This window comes from Panthera leo, chromosome B3 (genome assembly GCF_018350215.1).
Source record: "Panthera leo isolate Ple1 chromosome B3, P.leo_Ple1_pat1.1, whole genome shotgun sequence".
Taxonomy (NCBI): Eukaryota; Metazoa; Chordata; class Mammalia; order Carnivora; family Felidae; genus Panthera; species Panthera leo.
The window spans coordinates 47731705-47755663 of NC_056684.1; the positions used below are offsets into that span (position 1 = coordinate 47731705).

A 23959-nucleotide genomic window follows, 5' to 3' on the forward strand; every position below is an offset into this window, starting at 1 on the left:
TTCTTTAATATTTTTCTTGCTCTCTGCATTATTTCTTTTCCTTAGGATTCTTTATCTTTTTTATTGATTTGTTCTAAAAGACAGGAGATTTTCCTAAACTTTCTGGTGCTTATTGATTGTCCATTAATATTTAAGAGTGAAGTATTAAAATGCTTCGTAGGAGTTCTGTTCTTGGTCAGAACTTATAGGATGGTGTATATTCATATTTACTGCATGTTCTTTGGTCTGTTTCTTTAGGTGAGAAATGGTCTAATTTGCCCCAAATGGAATAAGTCTCACCTTGTTCCCTTATTTTAGTCTAGCATCTCATCACTGCTTTGTGTCTAGAATTCCTGAATTTGGTTTAGTTTTACTAAGTATATCTCCCAGGAGATGCCTCCTAGTCTTAGTTTATTTCCCAGTTGTTAATATCCCCCCCTCCTCCCGATAATGGTTAGGTACGGTCCTTTTGTAGATAAAATTATATTCCAGGCATATGACTAGAACTCATTTTGACTTTTCCATTAAATAACTACTACTGTCAACCATTATCTGTCTAAATTGGTTTGTATCTTAGAGAGTGAGCTCTGAGTTTCTCACTTGCTGCCATGCACTATGTACAAATATCAAGTTACATTGCTATTAGGATGATTAAAGTAGATTTTAAATATACTATGAATTTTTAAAAGTGTATTTTTCTTTTTGAAAATAAGGTTTGCTTCTCTCCTTTTGGAAATTAGATAATTCAAAAATGGCAGAACTCTTTATGGAATGTGAAGAAGAAGAGTTGGAACCATGGCAGAAGAAAGTAAAAGAGGTTGAGGATGATGATGATGATGAGCCAATCTTTGTTGGAGAGATATCAAGTTCAAAACCAGCAATTTCAAGTAAGCATTTACTTGTAGTGAAGCCAAGTTTTATAAAATATTGTTTCTAATGGGAAAATTTGTGAACTGCTTTATAAGGACATAAGTTCCTTGGAATATTACCATATTATAAAATAGTTACTCAAATTCTGTTACTGAAAACATGACGGTTAAGGTCAGGTTGAATTTATACCAATTAGGGATGACTGATAACGGTATTCAACTAGAACAATGTATATTAGTTTTAGAATAATTCTTTCCAAAAGGAGATTGACCCCAGTAGAAATTCTCTTCTGGACTGTTAAGATGCAGAATTTAAATGAATTTATTGTTGTTAAGGTATAAGCCATAAGATATTTTAGTATGTGGAATATGAGTCAAGTGTTTATATAGAACTGCTAGGTAGGAGGGTAAAAACTTGTGTTTTGTAGAATACAGCCACTAAAAAGTACTTCAGCCAATAGTTCTTTGATGGTTGGAGTAATACTTAATCTTAAATTTCTGAATGAAAATGGTGTCAGGTTGTTTGAACAGGTTTTTATTCTGTAAGACATTTGTAGTTAGATATACAGTATTGCATTGCCATTATCAGAAAACAACTCTACTTTTGTGTGGCCCTTTACTTTATAGAGTTATTTTATGTGATCTGGTTCTTTTTTTACTGTGAGGTAAAAAGGAAATTTTTATGAGGTTTGGTACTGTTTGTGCTTTTACCTTTTCCTGACCAGCAGGTTTTGGCAAATCCCCACTCTTCCAATTTTAGCTTGATTACCAAAAAATCTAGAAGTTACAGAGGTAACACACATGTCAGAATCAGGAACTTTCAAGTGATCCTGAAAGTTAAATTAGGCTCAGATTGACTTCAGGTATACTGGTAGATTTGAAACCCCTTAAGTTATAAGATACCCTGATAAACTGTAAGTTGTTTTAGTCTGCAATCTCTGCTAGTTTTTCCCTTTCAGAATTCTTCAGAGTAGGGGCAACTGGGTGTCTCAGTCAGTTAAGTGTCTGACTCTTGATTTTGGCTCAGGCATGATCTCACAGTTGTGAGATCGAGCCCTGTGTCAGGCTCCGCTTTGAGCGTGGAGCCTGCTTGGGATTCTCTCTATGTCCCTCCCCAGCTTGGGCTTTCTCTGTCTCTCTCAAAATAAATACATTGAAAAAAAAACCAACTCAAAAGTAATGCTACAGATAATCCAATGAAATCCCTTATAATAACACTTCCAAGGCTTCTAGAGGTGTGAGTGGGATATGGAGGTTGGATAAAGTTTGATTTTGAGTGGTAGGATCCTGAGTCATCACTCAAAGAAAGATACATATGCTAATTATAGACTGCATATACATATATTTTTGGAAGATTTTTATTATGTGGACCTTTTCTTTACCATAAAAGAAACTTTAGAAAGTTTGACTTATATGTAGTCAGATTTATTAATCTTTTACTTCTGGCTTTTAGATTTTGAGTTACAATTAGAAAGTTTATTCTTATTCTATAAAACAAGGCTAGTAATCTTGTTTCTTTGGTAGATAAAGATCTATATGTTTAAAATTAATCATATATATTTTTTAATGTTTATTTTTGAGAGACAAAAATTTTTGAGAGACAGAGCACAACTGGGTGAGGGGCAGACAGAGAGGGAGACACAGAATCCAAAATGGTCTCCAGGCTCTGAGCTGTCAACACAGAGCCTGATGCAGGGCTCGAACTCAGGACTGATGAGATCATTACCTGAGCTAAAGTTGGACACTTAACCAACTGAGTCACCAGGTACCCCAAAATTAACTGTATTCTTAAATCAGTGATAACTTATATACTTCTTCTGGGAATCTATTTGATTGTTTCAATTCGTGATTTCTGTTTTATTCAAATAATGAATTTTAAAATCACTATAATTTTTTGTAGATATTTTGAATAGAGTAAACCCCAGCTCATATTCAAGGGGAATAAAGAATGGTGCGCTCAGTCGAGGTACAGTATTATTTTAGTATTTTATTTTAAAGTGAAGTATTTTGACATCATTGATTATATCAAAATATATTCAAAGCACTGTTTAATTTTAAAATACAGGTATTACTGCTGCATTCAAGCCTACAAATCAACACTACACGAACCCAGCATCAAATCCAGTGGCTGCCTCACCTGTAAATTTTCATCCTGAATCTAGATCTTCAGATAGTTCTGTGATTGTTCAGCCTTTGTCTAAACCTGTAAGTGTTTCTAAAACTACACAGCTCAGGGATACATTGGATATTATTTATCAGTATAAACAATGCCAATTAAAATTCTGGATTGTTGTGGGTAGTCATCCAATAGAAGCATAATCAGCATCAGGAATGTCACTATCTATATGATAGCTCAGCCAGTATCCGGAGTAATATTGGAAGGAACTACCGATGTAGTCTGTTCCTAAATCAGGTAACACACTTAAATAGTAAGGTATTGGAATTTGCGATAATAAAACATGAATAAAAGTATTACGAATATTGCATAATGGCAAAAATTGTAAACTGGGTCAAATGTTCTTAGTTCTTAATCGGAAAACTTTTGAGAGGACATTGTAGCTTTTTATTCTGAAAATATACCTTCATAATTTAGTTCACTTAAAAAATTCTTAACAAAAAGTAATAGTTAATGGTAATAGTTAATATTTGTAATATTTATGAGGCTTTGTTGTAAATGCTATACATAAATTAATCATTTAATTCTTAAACGACCCTGTGAAGAGGCACTATTATTATTTTTCCTGTTTTATAGTTGAGGAAATTGAGGCTCACAGAGGTTAAATAATTCATTTAAGGTCACACAGATGGCAAATGGTAGATCTAGAATTTCAATCCAGACTAACCCATAGTTTCTATGTATTTGTATACATATGTACATATTGGTATGTGCGTGTGTGTATGTGTGTATACTTAATATATACTTAAAATGGAACCATTGCCTTAGTGTAGCAGTTTTCAAAGTATAGTCTTCAGTCCCTGGGGTTCCTCTGAGACTCTTCCATGGGTTTTGAGAGTCAACACTATTCTCATGATAATACAAAGACATGATTTGCCTTTTCCACTGTGTTGACATATGCACCGATGATGCAGAAGTAATGGTGGGTAAACTGCTGGTGCCTTAGTATAAATCAAGACAGTGGTACCAAGCTGTATGAGTACTTTTTATATTCGTCCCCACTGTGCACTCCCAATAAAAAATATTCTTGCTCAATTTCCTTGATGAAATGTTATTAATTTTGTTAAATCTCTACCTTTCTATGTGTCTTTTAAAAATATTTTGTGTGATGAAATAGTATGCGAAAGCACTATTGTTTCCAAAGTTTGATGATTATCTTAAGGAAAAGCACTTATGTGATTCAGTTGTGAGCTAAACTACCCACTTTCTAAAAATAGAAGACTACTTTTACTTGAAAGCATGACAAGCCATAGTATATTATTTATTTTCGTGTATCAGTAATATCACAGACTTCATGGTGTAAAACCACACATATTGTCTCACAGTTTCTGTGGGTTGGGGGTCAGGTCATGACTTAGCTGGATCCTCTGCCTCAGGTTCTTATGAAGCTACTTTCAGGGTGTGGACTCTGAGGTTGTGATCTCATCTGAAGCTTGACTGGAGACGTATCTGCTTCCAAGTTCTCATGGTAGTTGGCAGCATTCAGTTTCTTAAGGGTTGTCAGACTGAGAATCTCACTAAATGACTGGCTTTTGGCTGGCTTTGCCACCTGAGTTTTCCCAGTTTGGCTTCTTACATGCTCAAAGCCCACGAGAGAGAATATGTAGCAGAATGCCATGCTGATCTAATGTAATGTAATCACATACACAAAATCATGTAATCCTGTCACCTTTGTTGTATTCTCTTGATGAGAAGCAAGTCACATGCCTTGCCCACACTAAAAGGAAGGGAATTATGCAGGACATGAACACCATGGGGTGGGGATCATAAAGGCCACTTGAGAGTTTGTTTGCTGCACACTGTGAGTTATTCAGTTTTGGTTATTTGGCAGACATTTCCTGAAAACTGAACAAAGTGCACACTTAAAGGAAAATAACTGATGGCATTTCTTCCCAATAATAAAATTGAGCTTTCAAGCACAAATTAGAATTTTGGAAAACTTGTATCAGCCACCATGATCTGACAGCTTCCCAGTACTTAAAGACTTTTCTGATGGGTGGTACAGTTAATAAATGTGATTTTTTGTTATTGTATAGTGAATTCTGTTAACATTTGGAAGATAATCATAATTCACAGAAACCAGTATTTTTGAAATAACCAGCGCATCATATTATAAAATCATGCATGGGTAAGAGATCATTCAAAGTGTAAGATAGACTAATAGATTTTATTTTAACAAAGTACAAAAAATTCAGTGATAAGGAGTCAGATTCCACACTGCAGTAAATCTTTAAGAAAATATCAATGTTGAATTTTGGTGTGGTATCAAAGAAGTGTACCCATAGTTATCCCAACTTGCTATTAAAATACTCCCTTTTTCAACTATATATCTTTATGAAGCCAGATTTTCTCTATATTTTTCAAATAAAATAACATACTCTAACAGATAGAAAACAGAAGCAGATATGAATCTGTAACAGTTTTTGATTAAGCCAGACATTAAAAAGATTTTCAGAAATGTAAAACAGTGCCATTCTTTTCACTAATTTTTTATGTGTTGTAGGATAGTCACTTTTCATAAAAATGTTATTTATGTTAATCTATAGTGGGTTTATTGTTATTTAAAATAAATATTTAATGTCTAATATTATAAATATCAGTAGATATAACCCAACTAAATAAAACCTTTTGGGCCCTCAGTAATTTTTAAATGTGTTAAAGGGGTCCTGAAACCAAGGAGTTAGAGTACTAAAACAAAAGGTTACCCAAAATGTAAAGGTTCTTTGCTATTAGTTGGAATTGAATTAACTCAGTGCTTTTTTCATGTATATCTATCATAAGCTATTTGGCACTGGCCTTAGAGAAATAATAAATTTTAATGAAAATGTTTGTTCTTTTGACAATAAGGGAAACTTCCAAAGCACCTATAAATTTTCTTGCAGATGTCCAAGTTCAAAACCAGAACTGAATCCAAATACTTTTGTGAGGAATAATATATTTTTTCTGTATTTCATATTACTATTAGGTAATCTGCAGATCTGTTAGCACTAAAATTGATATTTTGCGGGGCGCCTGGGTGGCGCAGTCGGTTAAGCGTCCGACTTCAGCCAGGTCACGATCTCGCGGTCTGTGAGTTCGAGCCCCGCGTCAGGCTCTGGGCTGATGGCTCGGAGCCTGGAGCCTGTTTCCGATGCTGTGTCTCCCTCTCTCTCTGCCCCTCCCCCGTTCATGCTCTGTCTCTCTCTGTCCCAAAAATAAATAAAAAACGTTGAAAAAAAATTAAAAAAAAAAAAAAATAAAATTGATATTTTGCGGTTTTATTTTTCATAAAAGTTATTTTAATTGTAATTTATGTAAAAATGAAAAGGAAGGCTGTAGATTTTTAAATCTATGGCTAAGTAAATTCAACTCCCACTTATATTTTGAAGAGGTTATATATCATAAAAAAATAAGAATATCTTTGGGCAAATGTTTCTGTCCCCTGAGTTGTTAATGACTTGAGATAATTATTATCTGAAATAATAACTCATAGTGATATCAGCTCTGGACCGGTAGTTTAAAGAACTTAGATTGAAGCAAGAGACTTGAATGCTGATTCAACCTTGCTCCTTAACATTGTCAAAACCTCTTTGAGCCTCATTTTCTTAATTTCTAAAGTGAGAGATTTTACCCAGACCACTGACTCTATCTTGGATCCTAAGGTTATGCAGGTTATTTCTGGGATTTCAAAAGTTGGAAAGCTACTTGAAATGTATTAGTTGGATCACATTAACTCAGTATACTTTCCATAAGTTGTCAACTCAGTATACTTTCCATAAGTTGTTGGCTTTTGCAGGATAGAAAACTGGAAAAAGAAACTTTGTTATTTAATTCAGTTTGATAAAAAATCTTTCTGACTTGGACCCAGGAAGAAGAAAGAAAAACAAAGGAAGGGTTGTACGTTAGTGTTATAAAAATTAGAAACTAGAGCTTTTTCTAGCTGAGAATATTTATTTCTCTGCGCATAGTTTTAAAATCAAAACACCTCAGTTGGTGTTTCCCAATCTTGTAAGTTCTTAAAAGGAGAGATTGTGCCAGTTGGTCTGTGTGGGTCCTACAGATGAAATATTGTAAAAAACTCTCCAAGTGATTCTAATGTGCAAAGTTAAGAATGTCATATATTCTGGAATGAATTGAGACCCCTCTATTTAAGGGAATTTACTCTGAAGTTAGGAAGCCACTGCTTTTAATAAATTATAATTACAGTTTTTCATTTTTTGGTGTGTGTGTATATGTGTGTGCGTGCACGCACACACACTCACATGCTTTTTCATGGAATATCTTTATACCTCAATATCTCTTTGAGATCTCTTGCAGATGGCAGGGATATATTATTATCACTTATAATAAAGTTAGTGTGATACAGCCTAACGGTATAGCCTTGGAAATAAGGCGTCGATTCTAATTACAGCTACATCAACAAGCAGCTGTATTGGGAAGCCTTATGTAACCACATCTAAACTTAGTTTACCTATTTATAAAATAGGGTATAACATTAGGTTTTTATTAGTAATGTGACAACTATTTGATTTAATACATACATGTGTCATGAAGTACAAGTACATTTAAAACACAATTGTAGCCATTATTTCAGTTTGATAGGTGAATAACTTGAAGCTCAGACGTGACTTGCCCAAGGTTACATAGTTAAATGTGCCAGTCTTCTGAATCTCAGTCTAGTGTCTGTTCCACCCTTACTATTCCATTTGATATCTTTTTGAACTGTTTTTTAAGACATTAAAAATTCCCTGTTGGAGAATTATTTTAACCAATTATTATTGAATACTATGTGCCTGCTCTCTGAAATTGTTGAGCTTAATTAACCAGTTGTTTTCCTAATAAAGTATTAACAGTATTAACTTTGTATTTCTGTTAAAGAACTATTTTGTTAAATACATGTGAATATTTTCTATTTTTTAAGTGCAAATTTGGAGAAAATATTTATTATGAAATAAGATTGTGCTTTTTTACAGTAAAGTCATGACATTACTGATTTTTTATATTACATTGTTAAGGCCCAAATAAAGATAATTTACCTGTTATTTCTCAAATTTTAGAAGTGGTTTGAGTTACTTACACACTTGTTTCCATAGCTTCCAAGAGCAGAGCAGCTGGTCCAGATTATTCCTATAAACAGTTTCCATTTTAAATAAACCCTGTTTGCCTGGCTTTCTTATTTGTTTACCCTGTTGATCAGGTAGCTTTCATATTTATCCTATGAAATGGAGGATTACCTGGTCTAGCATGGCTTTCTGTGGAATGGTAGGAAGAGTGAGGCAGGGCAGGGTGTGGGTGGGGGGACACCCATTCTTTCTTTTCCTGACCCTTGCCTTATAAATTTTTCCAATTAGGATGATTACAAAACTCAAACCATGTGATATATTCATCCCTAATCCTGATGCACAGCACTGCAGATTGACTTCTAATTTGTTTGCCCTAATATTTTGTCTTGGGGTGGGGGGTTTATAGAGATACAGAAGCTTTTAAACTTATGTCAGTATGTTTTCATATTTGTTTTCCTTTTACCCAAAGATTTTGATAAGTTTTACTGTTTGCTCTTTGATAGGAATACTGCATTTTTAGTAGCCCTCTAAAGTGTATCAATCCTATTGATTTAAAATGAGTATATGTTTCCTTGATCTTGAAAAAATCAGACTAAAATTTGCCCGGTTTTAATTCGCTAGTTAGGAACAAATCAGCTGTAAGTAATAGCTTCCTTTTAGTTTTACTAGATGATAATTTTGACAGTAATAATTACCTTTGTGTTTTATAACTTATTAACTACTAATTGAGTCATCAAAAGCTATTCTTACAATATTGACATACAGTTAAGTTTACCTTTAGAAAAGTTTATGAAAGAAAATAATTGTAACTATGTTGAATAAATGTAATATTCTTCCTTTGAAATATTTTAACAGGGTTATATAACAAACTCATCACGAGTTGTGTCTAATAATTCTTCGGAGTTACTATTTGATTTGACCCAGGATACAGGAACATCACATTACCAAGGGGGACCGACGCTTTCTATACCAGGTTGGTTTTAGCACTTTTAAACAAAATTATAAGAAGAAACTTGATGAATATGCATATGTAATTGACTTTCTTGTAAGGTAGAATGGTGCTAATAGTTCATGAATACCTTTCTTGGGTGACTTTTTTTCCCCCTTGGATGGTTTTAAGTAAAATTTTATTTATTAATAAGACATTTTATTTTTATTTGTTTTTTACTTATTAATAAGACATTTTATTAATAAGACATTGGCTAATGTTCTTACTTGGCACTAAAAATGGGCTGAAAAATCATAAAATAATTTCTGTAAATTATAGAAGTCTTCTGACACCATAAATACTCTGTTAAAAGAAGTATTAATTTCCATGACTAGTGTGAAAAAAGTATATGGTTACAATTGATTTCCTAATTAGATTAGCGTCTTTCTATTCAGTAAAGCCTTTAGATACTGTAGTTACATATGATTATAGAATGCTATTATAAAGTGGTACAATAAATTTGTATATAGCCAGTACTCAGTATATGCCCATTGGAGGAATATGAAATTTCTGTTTAGTAGAATTAAAGTTCTTAGATTGTATACTGAAACATAGTTCTTCATTAACCTAAAATAAATTAGTAATCTATGAAAGAATTTCATCTAATTGAAAATTCCCTGTAATGAAGGCAATTATGCTTTTGTATCTTAGCAGTTTTGGTGTATTTCAGATATTTGACTAAATAGAGACAAGTAAGATTTGAGGGGAAGTTTTAGATTATTTACTAAAAAATCAGTGTGGAGAATCTACTAAACCCTCTTAACCATTGTTTTTTTGTTTTTTTTTTTTTTAAAGCAAGACAGAAATACAAGCACACTTACTTTAAAAAAAATTTTTTTAATGATTATTTATTTTTGAGACAGAGCATGAGCGGGGGAGGGGCAGAGAGAGAGGGAGACACAGAATCCGAAGCAAGCTCCAGGCTCTCAGCTGTTAGCACAGAGCCTGATGTGTGGCTAGAACTTATCAACCGCGAGATCATGACTTGAGCCGAAGTTGGATGCTCAACTGACTGAGCCACCCAGGCACTCCTCTCCTCCAATTTTTTTATTGTAATATTAGTGCCTAAAATGTTTTTCCATTTAGATAATATTGAGTTCATATTCACTTCTTGGTGTGTCACTTACATGCTTTATAAAAATATAGTCAGTAACATAGGTAAGAACCAAAAGAAAGAAGAAGAAAAATTGTTGTCTTAAATCTGGTTTTCTAAAACACAGAAACTTTATTAATAGAAAAAGTGAATTTTTGAAACTTCTTGGGAGTAAGGGCAATGACTCCTGCTCAACCTGTAAGTTTTCTGTTGCAGAGAGAGTTTAGCCTGAACAGTAAGTAGGATGAGGAAGAAGATGTAGATTTCAACTGCCGTTCTTAAGATTTTTGTAGTCTTTATCAAGTCTTTATACTTCAGTTTTCTCATATTATTAAAATGGAGATTTAATTTTTCTTTTTTAATGCATTTATTTTCCAGGCCTGGAGTCAGCCATCAGGAGATATAATTTTAATTCTCACTCTACTTTAGTCAGGGATTTTTCAGGCACAAATAAAATAAATAAAATGAAAGTGCATTATGAACTTTATAAAAAAATTTTTTTTAATGTTTATTTACTTTTGAGAGAGGCACACACACAGCATTGAGTACGGAAGGGGCAGAAAGAGGAAGACACAGAATCTGAAGCAGGCTCTAGGCTCTGAGCTGTCAGCACAGAGCCCAATGTGGGGCTCAAACTCATGAACTGTGAGATCATGACCTGAGCCGAAGTTGGATGCCTAACCACCTGAGCCACCCACATGCCCCAAACTTTAAAGGATTTGACACCAGTTGGTGTGAATGATAATATGTGTTTTATGTTCAGTAGTATGATTGACTACTCTGCAGTGATCATGGATATTTGGAGAAGATTGGATTTGAGCTTGTTCTTGAAAGGATTTTTACTGGCAGAGAGAGAACTGTTCAGAATAGGAAACAACACAAGCCAAAGACAACAGGGATAAATAAGTTGAAGGGTCAGAATTTAAAACTCCTAAATGCAGAGTGATTTTATTATATTAAAAATTTCTTATAGTAAAACAGTCTGTTTTTACTCTCCAGCCTGTTATGTAAGCAGATGCATAATTAAAATATCAGCATTCATTGGCTTTTCAAGTAACCTAACCATTTCACAAGAATGCTATTGTGATTGCACAAATCTTTTCCAGGTACCCATATTATAGCCATAATGATGTGCCTTGAAGATGGGAAGAAAATCATTTTTATGTTATTTCACAGGATGAACAGAGGAGCCAACTAATATAATATTCTTTATTTTTCTGGCATGTTTCCCCATATTAAAAAGCTGATAGGTGAATCTATTAGAATAATTTTTTTCCTCTAAAGTAAGATACAGAATAATTTCATTAGTAATGATAACAGCTACCATTTATTATTGAATGCTTTCTATGTGCCATATATTGTATGGGTACTTTTTAAAAGTAAGTTAAGATACAAAATATTTTTTTAGTAATGATAATAGTTGTCATTTATTATTGAATGCTTTCAGTGTGTCAGATATTGTGTTGGGTGCTTTAAATATATTATCTTATTTGATCTTAAAACAGCTCTGTAAAATAAGGCATTATAACTCTTATTTTACAAAAGAGGATACTGAGGCTAAGAGAAGTTAATTGAATAAACCAAGAATACATAGCTAGTCAGTGACAGAGCCTCGATTTGAACTTATACTTTCTGACTTAAAACCCTGGAGTATTTCTAATATATTTACTTTACTGCTCCTACTTACAGTGTACAGTTGAGAGAATGAAAATATGGTGTGCAGTTTTAGAATGCTTATTACCATGTACAGTTGAATGTTATTTTCAAAAACAGCTTTTGCCTGGCCTGATTATATAGCCTAAATATCCCCATTTCTCTTGCTAATGCTCTGAATAAGGCTTTCAGGTGATGGTTTTCAAACTGTTTTTAGGAGTAAAATTCCTATGCAAAAAAAATTTTATTCAGAAGCCTAATAAATAAAATATACAAGAATTTCTCTGTTAGACATACCCTCTATATTCCCTAAAATGAGCCTTTTAGGCTCTGGGAACATAATTTGAAAACCTTTATGCTAACACTCCTTCCATTATGAGTCCTTTCATATTTTACCCTTGATCTTAGCCAAAAGGCCAACAAGCCATGGGCCCTTTCATATGAATGAGTGAAGTATTATCGTTTAAGATTAGTTTTTCTACTTTGTACTTAGGAATTTTCCTCAAGTTTTTTTTTTTTTTTTTCTTTTAAGTGTATTTATTTATTTTGAGAGGTGGGGGTGGTGCACAGAGAGAGAGAATCCCAAGCAGGCTCCACACTGTCAGCTCAGAGCTCCCATGTGGGGCTCCAACCCATGAACCGAGATCATGATCTGAGGGAAATCAAATCAGACACTTAACCAACTGAGCCACCCAGGCACTCCTCTTTTTTTTTCCTTTATGTTCATTTGTTTTGTTTCTTAAATTCCACATATGAGTGAAATCATAGCGTATTTGTCTTTTTCTGACTGACTTATTTTGCTTAGCAGAATACTCTCGCTCCATTTATGCTGTTGTAAATGGCAAGATTTCATTTTTTTATTCTTTTTTTTTTAATGTCTATTTATTTATTAGAGAGAGAGAGAGAGAGAGTGCATTAGCAGGGGAAGGGCAGAGAGAGAGGGAGACAGAGAATCCCAGTCAGGCTCTGGGCTGATGTGGGGCTCGATCTCATGACCCGGGAGATCATGACCTAAACTAAAATCAAGTCAGACACTTAATGGACTGAGCCACCCAGGTGCCCAAAGATTTTATTCTTTTTTAATATCTGAGTAGTATTATATTACACACACACACACACACACACCACATCTTCTTTATCCATTTATCAGTCTATGGACATTTGGGTTCCTCCAGATTTGGGCTATTGTTGATAATGATGCTATAAACATTAGCATGCATGCATCCCTTCAAATCAGTATTTTTGTATCCATTGGGTAAATACCTACTAGTACAATTGCTGGATGGTAGTGTAGTTATTTTTAACTTTTTGAGGAACCTTCATACTGTTTTCTGCAGTGGCTGCACCAGTTTGCATTACCACCAACAGTGTATAAGTGTTCCTTTTTCACTGCATCCTTGCCAACACCTGTTGTTTCCTCTGTTAATTTTAGCCATTCTGACTGGTGTGAGATGATATCTCATTGTATTTTTGATTTGTGTTTCCCTGATGATGAGTGATATTAATAAGCATCTTTTCATGTGTCTGTTGGCCATCTGTATGTCTTCTTTGGACAAATGACTATTCATGTCTTCTGCCCATTTTTTAGTGGGATGATTTGTTTTTGGATGTTGAGTTTGAGAAGTTCTTTATAGATTTTATATACTAATTCTTTATCAGATATGTCATCTGCAAACATCATCTCCCATTTCATAGGTTGCCTTTTAGTTTTGTTGATTGTTTCCTTTGCTGTGCAGAAGCTTTTTATTTTGATGATATCCCAATAATTTATTTTTGCTTTTGTTTCCCTGACCTCAGGAGACCTATCTAGAAAGAAGTTACTATGGCCAGAGTCAAAGAGGTTACTGCCTGTGTTCTCCTCTAGGATTTTGATGGTTTCCTATCTCACATTTAGGTCTTTTATCCAGTCTGAATTTATTTTTGTGTATGGTGTAAGAAAGTGGTCCAGTTTCATTCTTTTGTGTGTTGCTGTCCAGTTTTCCCAGCACCATTTGTTGAAGAGACTCTCTTTTTCCTGTTAGATATTCTTCCCTGCTTTGTCAAAGGTTAATTGACCGTATAATTGTGGGTTTATTTCTGGGTTTTCTGTTCTGTTTCATTGATCTGTGTGTCTCTTTTTGTGCCACTACTATGCTGTTTTGATCGCTACAACTTTGTATTATAACTTGAAGTTTGGAATTGTGATGCTTGTAGCTTTGCTTTTCTTTTTCAAGATTGCTTTGGCTATTTAAGGTCTTTTGTGGTTCCATACAAATTTTAGGATTGTTTGTTCTAGCTCTGAAAAATGTTGTTGGTACTTTGATAGGGATTGCATTGAATGTGTAGATTGCTTTGGGTAATATACACATTTTAACAGTATTTGTTGTTCCAATACATGAACATGGAATTTTTTTTTTATTTCTTGGTGTTATCTTCCGTTTCTTTCATCAATGTTTTGTAATTTTCAGCATATAGATCTTTTACCTCTTTGGTTAGGTTTATTCTTAGGTATCTTATTGTTTTTGGTGCAGTTATAAATGGAGTTGATTTCTCGATTTCTCCTTCTGCTGCTTCATTACTGGTGTATAGGAATGCAACAGTTTTCTCTACATTCATTTTTTATTGAATTTGTGTATCAGTTCTAGCAGTTTTTTGGTGGAGTCTTTTGTGTTTTCTGTACACAGTATCATGTCATCTACAAATAGTGAAAGTTTGACTTCTTCCTTGCTAATTTGGACTTCCATTATTTCTTTGTGTTTTCTGATTGCTGTGCTTAGAACTTCCATTACTATGTTAAATGAAAGTGGTGAGAGTGGGCATCCTTGTCTTACTCCTGACTGTAGAGGAAAAGCTCTCCGTTTTTCCCCGTTGAGGATGATGCTAGCTGTGGGATTTTTGTATGTGACCTTTACTATGTTAAAGTATGTTTCTTCTAAACTGACTTTGTTGAGGTTTTTATCCTGAATGAATATTGTACTTTGTGAAATGTTTTCTCTGCAGCTATTGAGAGGATCATATGGTTCTTTTCTTTTATTAATGTGGTGTATTACATTGGTTTACAAATATTGAACCACGCTTGCATCCCAGGAATACGTCCCACTTGATTGTTGTGAATGATTCTTTTAATGTACTGTTGGATTTGATTTGCTAGTACTTTATTGAGAATTTTTGCATCCATGTTCATCAGGGATATTAGTCTGTGGTTCTCTTTTGTCGTGCAGTCTTTGTCTGGTTTTGCTATCAGGGTAATGCTGGCATCATAGAATAAATTTGGAAGTTTTCCTTTTGTTTCTGTTTTTTGGAATAATTTGAGAAGAATAGGTATTAACTCTTCTTTATATGTTTGGTAAAATTCCCCTGTGAAGGCATCTGGCCCTGGACTTTGTTGGGAAATTTTTGATTGCTGATTCAATTTCTTTGCTAGTTATTGGTCTGTTTAAGTTTTCTATTTCTTCTTCTGTTTTGGTAGTTTATATGTTTCTAGGAATTTATCCATTTCTTCCATGTTGTTTTTTGGCATATAGTTTTTCATAATATTTTCTTATAATTGTTTGTATTTCTGTGGTATTGGTTGTTATTTCTCCTTTCTTGTTTGTGATTTATTTGAGTCTTTTTTCTTTGATAAGTCTGACTAGAGGTTTATCAATTTCATTGATTTTTTTTTTTTTTTTCAGTGAACCAGGTACTGGTTTCATTGATCTGTTCAAATATTTTTTTTAGTTTCTTTATCATTTATTTCTGCTCTGATGATTATTTCTCTTCTGCTGGCTTTTGGTTTCGTTTGTTGTTCTTTTTCTAGCTCCTTTAGGTATAAGGTTAGGTTGTTTATTTGAGACTTTTCTTGCTTCTTAAGGTAGGCCAGACTTCCCTCTTTTTTAAACTAAGTTTATTTTTTTTTAATGTCTTTTTTTGGGGGGAGGGGATGTGGGGGAAGAGAGATAATTCCAAGCAGGCTCTGCACTGTTAGTGCAGAGTCTGATGTAGGGTTCAATCTCAAGAACTGTGAGTATGACCTGAGCTGAATTTAGAATTGGATGCTTAACTGACTGAGCCACCCAGGAGCCAGTGTAAACTTCCCTCTTATGACCAGTTTTGGTACATTCCAGAGGTTTTAGACCATTGTGTTTTCATTTTCATTTGTTCGCTTGTATTTTTTGTATTTGCTTTTGGATTTCCTCGTTGACCCATTCGTTGTTCAGTGGCATGTATTTGAGGTCTTCCCAAATTTTTTTTGTAGTTCACCTTAAGTTTCATAGCATTGTAATCAGAATATACGCCTGATATGATCTCAGTCTTTTTGTACTGGTTGAGGCCTGATTTGTGACCTAGTATGTGATCTGTTTTGGAGAATGTCCCTTGTACAGTTGAAAAGAATGTGTATTCTGCTTTAGGACGAAATGTTCTCAATATGTGTGTTAAGTCCATCTGGTTCAGTGTGACATTCAAAGCCCTTGTTTCCTTGTTGATTTTCTGCTTAGATGATCTGTCCATTGATGTAAGTGGGTGTTAAAAATCTCCTACAATTATCGTATTATTATTAGTTCCTTTATGTTATTAATTGTTTTATATATTTGGGTATCTCCATGTTGGGGTAATAAATATTTACAATTGTTAGATTTTCTTGTTGGATAGTCCCTTTTATTCTGTTGTGCCCTTCTTCATCTCATGTTATAGCCTGTGTTTTAAAACCAAATTTGTTTGATATAAGTATTGCTCTTCTGGCTTTCTTTTGATGTTCTTTTGCATGATAAATATTTCTCCATCCTTTCACTTTCAAACTACCAGTGTCTGGGTCTATAATGAGTTTCTTTTAGGCAGTATTTAGTAGGGTCTTGCTATTATTTATTTATTAAAAAAAATTTTTTTTAAATGTTTACTTATTTTTTGAGAGACAGACAGCATGAGGGGGTAGGAGCAGACAGAGAGGGAGAGACAAAATCCGAAGCAGGCTCCATGCTACGAGCTGTCAGCACAGAGCCCAATGCGGGGTTCAAACTCATGAACTGTGAGATCATGACCTGAGCTAAAATCAGACGCTTAACCAACTGAGCCACACAGGAACCCCTATTTATTATTTTTTTAATAAACATTTTTAAATGTTTGTTTATTTTTGAGAGAGAGCACAAGATGGGGAGGGGCAGAGAGGGAGGGGGACAGAAGATTTGAAGCAGGCTTTTACACTGACAGCAGAGAGCTCAATTTGGGGCTTGAAATCACAAATTGTGAGAACATGATCTGAGCCAAAGTTGGACACTTAATTGACTAAGCCACCCAGATGCCCCTATTTTTTAAAATGTTTTTATCATTTTAGAGATTGTACATGAGTGCGGAGAGGGGCAGAGGAAGAGAGAAAATATCTTACTCCACACTCAGTGTGGAGCCTAATGCAGGGCTCAATCCCCTGACCCTGGATGACCTGTGCTGAAATCAAGAGTTGGACATTCAACTGACTGAGCCACCCAGGCACCCCAGTACCTTTTTTTTTTTTTTTTAACCCATTCTGACACCCTATGTCTTTTGTTTGTGGAGTATTTAGTTCATTTACATTTAGAGTAATTATTAATAGGTATATATTTAGTAGCAGTGTATTACTTGTTTTGTCATTGTTTATGGAGATTTTCTCTGTTCCTTCCTTGTCTTTGTCACTTTTAGTCTTTCTTTTCCACTTGAAAAGTCCCTTTTTAATATTTTTTGCAGGGCTGTTTTAGTGGTCACGAACTCCTGTTTTTATTTGTCTGGGAAACTCTTTATCTCTCCTATTCTGAATGATAGCTTTGCTGGGTAAAGTGTTCTTGGCTGCGGATTTTTCCCATTTAGCACTTTGAATATATCATGCCACTCCCTTTTGGCTTGTCAAGTTTCTATGGAGAGATGTGAAGCTAGACTTATGGATCTTCCCTTGTAAGGTAGGGACTTTTTGTGTTGCTGCTTTTAGGATTTTTTTTTTTTTTTTTGCTATATTTTACAAATTTGATTACAATATGTCTTGATGTTGACCTGCTTTTATTGATTTTGATGGTAGTTCTTTGTGCTTCCTGGATCTGGATGTCTCTTTCCTTCCCCAGATAAGGGAAGTTTTCAGCTGTTATTTTCTCAAATAAATTTTCTCCCCCCTTTTCTCTCTCCTTCTGGGATTCCTATAATATGAATGTTATGATGTTTGATGGAGTCACTAAGTTCCTAAGTCTATTCTCATGTTCCATAATTCTTTCTTTCTGTCTTTTGTACAGCTTCATTATTTTCTATTATTTTATCTTCTGTATCACTTATTTGTTCCTCTGCTTCTTCCATCCATGTGTTCTCTGCATCCAGTTTGTTTCAGTTTGTTTTCAGATTGCAATTATCATTTCTGACTGATTGTTTTTTAACAGTTTTATCTCAGGTAAGGGTCTCCCTTTTTTCAAGCTCAGCAAGTATTGTATGATTGTTGCTTTAAATTTTCTATCAGGGATATTATATCTATTTTGATTGAATTTCTGGCCATGACTTTTTGTTGTTTCATTTGGGATTAAATCCTCTGTTGTGGCATTTTATCTAGGTCTCTGTCTTCTGTGTGTTAGAAAAGCCTGTTATATTTCCTGTTTCTGAGACTAATGGCTTTATGAAGAAGAGGTCATATAGTGTTCAGAGCTTGGCGCCTCAGGGAGTGTCTCTGGTGTGTGTTGTGTGCACTTCACTGCTGTGTTTTGGCTAGTATGTCCTTTAGGCCAATCATCTTCAGAGGTTCTGTTTGCTTGCAGTGAGCATTGTTTGGACCTGGAACAGAGTTTGGTGAGTTTTAACTACTTCCTCTAGAACTGAAGCCTTGCAGAACTGTCTGGCCAGGGGACGTGATGTTTGCAGGGTTTCTGCTGGTCTTCTGGGTAAACGGCCGACTGCACTGGTACTGAAGCATGCTTGCCCAAGAAGGGAAGTCCCACCAGAGTGCTGGGGGGCGGTGCAGGGCATGGTGTAAGCAGGTTAGGCAGTCAGTGTAGGCACTATGCTGTTTACTGCAGGTGGTTTATGCTGACACTTGGGGAGAGAAATGGTGCCAGCGTGCTCCCTTGTCCCCAGAGAGGGGTCTCCGTGCTTGCTCCTATCAGGGAAGCACTCTCAAAAGAGCAGGTAGTTTCCCTTCTTGTGTCCCAGGCATCTTTCAGATTGCCATTTTCATGCTGTCTGTCCCTGGGTTGCTTGTCTGCCAGGAGCAGTGCAGTGTACTTAGGGCTCTAGCCCAGCCAACCCTTCTGACTTCTAAAACTCCAAACTTTAGGGATGTGGTGTGGGCATGGCCTGTGCTGGCCTTCTGGCAAAAGGTCTTGTTGCCCTGGGACTCATGTGGGTTTGACCAAGAACGGCAGTTGCCAGAGGCCAAGGTGCACAGGGTAGGCAGCCAGTGTTGGGTCCAAGCTTCCCTTGGCAGGTGGCTCTGTGCCTATGCTGAGGGGCAGGGTAGGGAAATAGCGCTCCCAGTTCTTTTGGCCCGTGAGAGGTGCCTCTCCAAATGCTACCTCTCTCAGATGCGCCCCACAAGTGAACAGTTGCCCCACTGTGTGCCTTGGGCATTCCTCAGATGTCACTGTCTTCCCAAGATTTGTTTGCCTGCCTTCTCGTCAAGCCTGCTGACCTTTAAAACTCCTGTCTTCAAGCTCTGCTGATTGCAAAAACTTAGGAAAATCCGCCTGTCTCCTTTTCCTGGCCAATGGCTTTGGGGAAGTGTTTTTGTGCATTCCCCTGTGTGTTCTTTTCTTTTTCTTTCTTTCTCCCTCCCCTCTCTTTCTCATCTCTCCACCACCAGAGCTCCCTCCCCTCTGCAGCACCTGCAGTCCATTTCTCCCCCAAAGTGTCTGTGCTTCCTACCTACCTAGATGTGTGGCCTCTTCTCTCCCTCTAGTTGTGGTGTTTGTTCTGTCAGTCCTCAGGTCAATTTCTTGAGTATTCAGAATGATGCTATAGTTACCTAGTTGTGTTCAAGGGACAAGAGGAGCCTAGAGTCCTACTATGCTGCCATTTTAGTTCCTCACCCAAAAGTTAAATTACTTTTTAAAAAATTTCGAATATAATTGAGTACAGTGTTATATTAGTTTCAGGGGTATAATATAATGATTCAAAAATTCTATATGTTACTCAGTACTCTTCATGATAAGTGTACTTTTAATCCTCTTCACCTATTTCACCCATTTCCCATCCACCTGCCTGCTGGCTACTACCAGTTTGTTCTTTATATTTAAGAGTCTGGGTTATTTCTTTCTCTCCTTTTTTTCTTTATGCATTTGTTTTGTTTCTTAAATTACACATATGAATAAAATCGTATGGTGTTTGTCTTTCTCTGACTGAGTTATTTCACTATAGCATTGTACCCTCTAGGTCCATCTCTGTTGTTGCAAAAGTTCAGATTTCATTCTTTTTTATGGCTAATATTCCATATACATCACATTTTCTTTATCCATTCATCTGTGGATGGATGCTTGGGTTTCTTTTATATTTTGGTTATTGTAAATAATGCTGCAATAAACATACATCTTTTTGAATTTATGTTTTTGTATTCTTTGAGTAAATACCCAGTAGTGGAATTACTGGATAATACAGTAATTATATTTTTAGTTTTTTGAGGAACCTTTACACTGTTTTCCAAAGTGGCTGCACTGGCTTGCATTCCTACCAATGCATGAGGGTTCCTTTTCTTCCACATCCTCATCAACACTTGTTATTTCTTGTCTTTTTGATTTTAGCCATTCTGACAGGTGTGAGATGATTTCTCATTGTGGTTTTGATTTGCATTTCACTGATGATTAGTGTTGGTGAACATCTTTTCATGCGTCTGTTGGTCATCTGTATGTCTGCTTTGGAGAAATGTCTGTTCATCTCTTCTGCCCATTTTTAATTGCGTTATTATTTTTTTTTTGCTGTTGAGTTGTATAAGTTATTTGTAAATTTTGGATATTAACTCCCTATTGGATGTATCATTTGAAAATATCTTTTCCCATTCTGTAGATTGCCTCTTTGTTTTGTTGATGGTTTCCTTTGCTGTGCAAAAGTCTTTAATTTTGGTGTAGTCTCAGTAGTTTAATTTTGCTCTTGTTTGCCTTGCCAGAGGAGACCTATCTAGAAAAATATTTCTATGGCTGATTTCAAAGAGATTACTGCCCATGTTTTCTTGTAGAAATTTTATGGTTTCAGATCTTTCATTTAGGTCTTTATTCCATTTTGAGTTTATTTTTGTGTATGGTGTAATAAAGTAATCCAGTTTCATTCTGCATGTTAACTGTCCAGTTTTCCCAACATCATTTGTTGAAGAGACTTTTTCAAACCATTGTATATTCTTGCCTTCTTTGTTGTAGATTCATTGACCGTATAATTGTGGGTTTATTTGTGGGCTCTCTGTTTTGTTGTACTGATCTGTGTGTCTGTTTTTGTGCCAGTACCATACTGTTTTATTACTACAGCTTTGTAGTATATCTTAAAATCTGGGATTGTGATGCCTCCAGTTTTGTTCTTCTTTTTTAAGATTTCCATTTGGTACACCCCTGACTTTTCATCACATAAATTTTTATCATTATTTATTGTCATTTGAATGATAGGATCACTCAATTGTATTACATTTAATTTAGCTCCAAAGTAATTTTATTTAGTTGTAGGAAACATGCTACAGTGTTTAAAAATACTTTTCCCACTTATTTAACTCATTGTAGGTATGAATGAAAGTTCGTTTTTATCAAAACGTCCTTCTACTTCTGAAGTAAACAGCGTTAATCCAAAAAAACCTAAGCCCAGTGATGGTGTTTCTGGAATAAATTCTTCAGCTGTATTTCCTTCAGTTAAGTCTCTTTCAGTGACATCTCCCCAGGCTACATCATCAAAAGGTAAATGTGAAATGTGGCGTATAAAAAAGAAATTATAGTATTTATATATAAATTTTAGAAATCGTAAATTTCCTGACTATTTTTAGTGGTTAAAGTTATAAAAGATGAATTTTGAATTACATATGTTTTGAATTTATTTTAGGTACAAATACCTCATCAAATCAATCTAAAAATGGAACACCTTTTCCAAGAGCTTGTCCAAAGTGCAATATTCATTTTAATCTTTTGGATCCTTTGAAAAATCACATGAAGGTAAAACTTTTTCAAAATTTAATTTTAAAAAGGTTTGCAAATCCCTAAAGTATTGATTTATAGTAAATAATGCTTTGTCCAGATATTTAATGAAAAAAATCTTGTCATAGTGGTATTTCCATATAACTTTGGCAAAGATTTATATTCATAATGATTATCTTCATATAAGATTTTTAAATTTCCTCTGAATCATCAAATTTTTTTTAAATTTTTTTTTTTTAATTTTTTTTTTTTTAACGTTTTTTATTTATTTTTGAGACAGAGAGAGACAGAGCATGAACGGGGGAGGAGCAGAGAGAGAGGGAGACACAGAATCGGAAGCAGGCTCCAGGCTCTGAGCCATCAGCCCAGAGCCCGACGCGGGGCTCGAACTCACAGAGCGCGAGATCTTGACCTGAGCTGAAGTCGGCCGCTTAACCGACTGAGCCACCCAGGCGCCCCTTTTTTAACGTTTATTTATTTTTGAGACAGAGAGAGACAGAGCATGAACGGGGGAGGGTCAGAGAGAGGGAGACACAGAATCTGAAGCAGGCTCCAGGCTCTGAGCTGTCAGCACAGAGCCCGATGGGGGGCTCGAACCCACGGAGTGCGAGATCATGACCTGAGCCGAAGTCAGCCGCTTAACCGACTGATCCACCCAGGCGCCCCTGAATCATCAAATTTTAAGAATTAAGTTTATATACATTATAATGTATACTTACTATATTCTCATTTTAAATGAAAGTAAATTATTAATCAAAATATTTAGTAGATTTGGCATAATTCAAACTTTTAAAAAAAGGCATTTTTATAGTTTCTGTAATTATTATGTTTTTGGGTTCATAGTAACATGTGCATGACACATTACACGATGAAAATCTGAATTTTACATTTAATTTTCAACGCTCAGACTTAAACCCCAAATGATGGAGCATTTCATCTGAAATAATTATATTCAGAGTATAGTTTGTGTAATTACCCTAAATTAATTCAGGCTTTTTATTGGAATAGGAAGCTCTTGAGATTAAATTTTAAGAATTTTTCAAAGTACAAATGAAATATGAGGTGTAGGTAACATTTCACTTGAAATATTTTAGTGTATATTACAGTATCCTCCTTTGGTGTGAGGAAAGATATCCTGCATTCTCTTTGCATGTCCTGTAGAAATGGCAGGAAGGGAGAAAGAGAAAGAAAAAAGTCCATGTAGATTATATGAAGAAAGAAAGGAAGGAGAAAGGTACAGTTGTAAAGAAATAGGTAAGGAAAGTTCTTGTTCACAATTTCAGAGATTGACACACTTTTATTAAGATAAAACATTTTATTAAAAAGGTAGAAAAAATAAGGGAACTTTTTTAGAATTTCAAGTATGTCTTTTTATTCGGTTACAAAACAGCATTTGGTCTGTCACTACTTCCAGCAACCAGAATGTAGTCCCTGATAATTGCACTCTGTGCTTTCTTCTTACATAAGAATTAACCTGTACAGGTGCTTTCACTTTTTTTTTTTTTTTTAATCTGTGTAATGCTTTGATGAGATACTTGATGTATTTTATGTTTGCATTTTAGATGGAAAGAAAAAGCTACATTCTTTGACTTTAATTATTTGAGTAAGGAATACAGTGATATTATTCAAGATAAAAAAGTTTCCAAAGACATATAAGTGAAAAATCCTAACTGTGTCTCTTATTTAACTGGTTCTCAGAATGACTCTCAAAGAAAATAATTTTTATTAGTTGGTTTTTGTATTTTTCCTAATTTCCTTTCTACATATACAGTTAACACAAATGTTCTTATTTTCTTTCTGTTTTGTATATAAATTGTAGCATATTGTGTATATCCTTCTGTATCTGGTAAAATTGGCAGCTATTTTCCAAAATGTAGCTTTACATCCAATATGTGTATTATTGCATTGTTTTTGATTACTCATATTAGAAACAACCAAAATTTCATATAATATTCATATAATAGAACACTATGCAACCTTTTAAAAAGAATGGAATGTCTGTAATGGATAATGATATGGGATGATCTCGAAGACGTATTAGTGAACTAAGTTAAATATATGATATAAACAGCTTATTATGTGTGTTTATATCATAAAGAAA

General features: G+C 34.8%; 1 protein-coding gene across 4 annotated transcripts in view; it reads left to right on the top strand.

Annotated features, from left to right (window-relative positions):
* Positions 1-23959, top strand: part of ZNF280D (zinc finger protein 280D) — a 139957-nt gene that overhangs the window by 18855 nt on the left and 97143 nt on the right. For all 4 annotated transcript variants that reach the window (XM_042941934.1, XM_042941935.1, XM_042941936.1 and 1 more), the window contains exons 4-9: positions 720-866; positions 2749-2814; positions 2914-3053; positions 8922-9039; positions 21454-21624; positions 21767-21876. In XM_042941934.1, coding sequence (XP_042797868.1) covers positions 720-866; positions 2749-2814; positions 2914-3053; positions 8922-9039; positions 21454-21624; positions 21767-21876 — 752 coding nt within the window. The remainder of the gene's footprint in view (positions 1-719; positions 867-2748; positions 2815-2913; positions 3054-8921; positions 9040-21453; positions 21625-21766; positions 21877-23959) is intronic.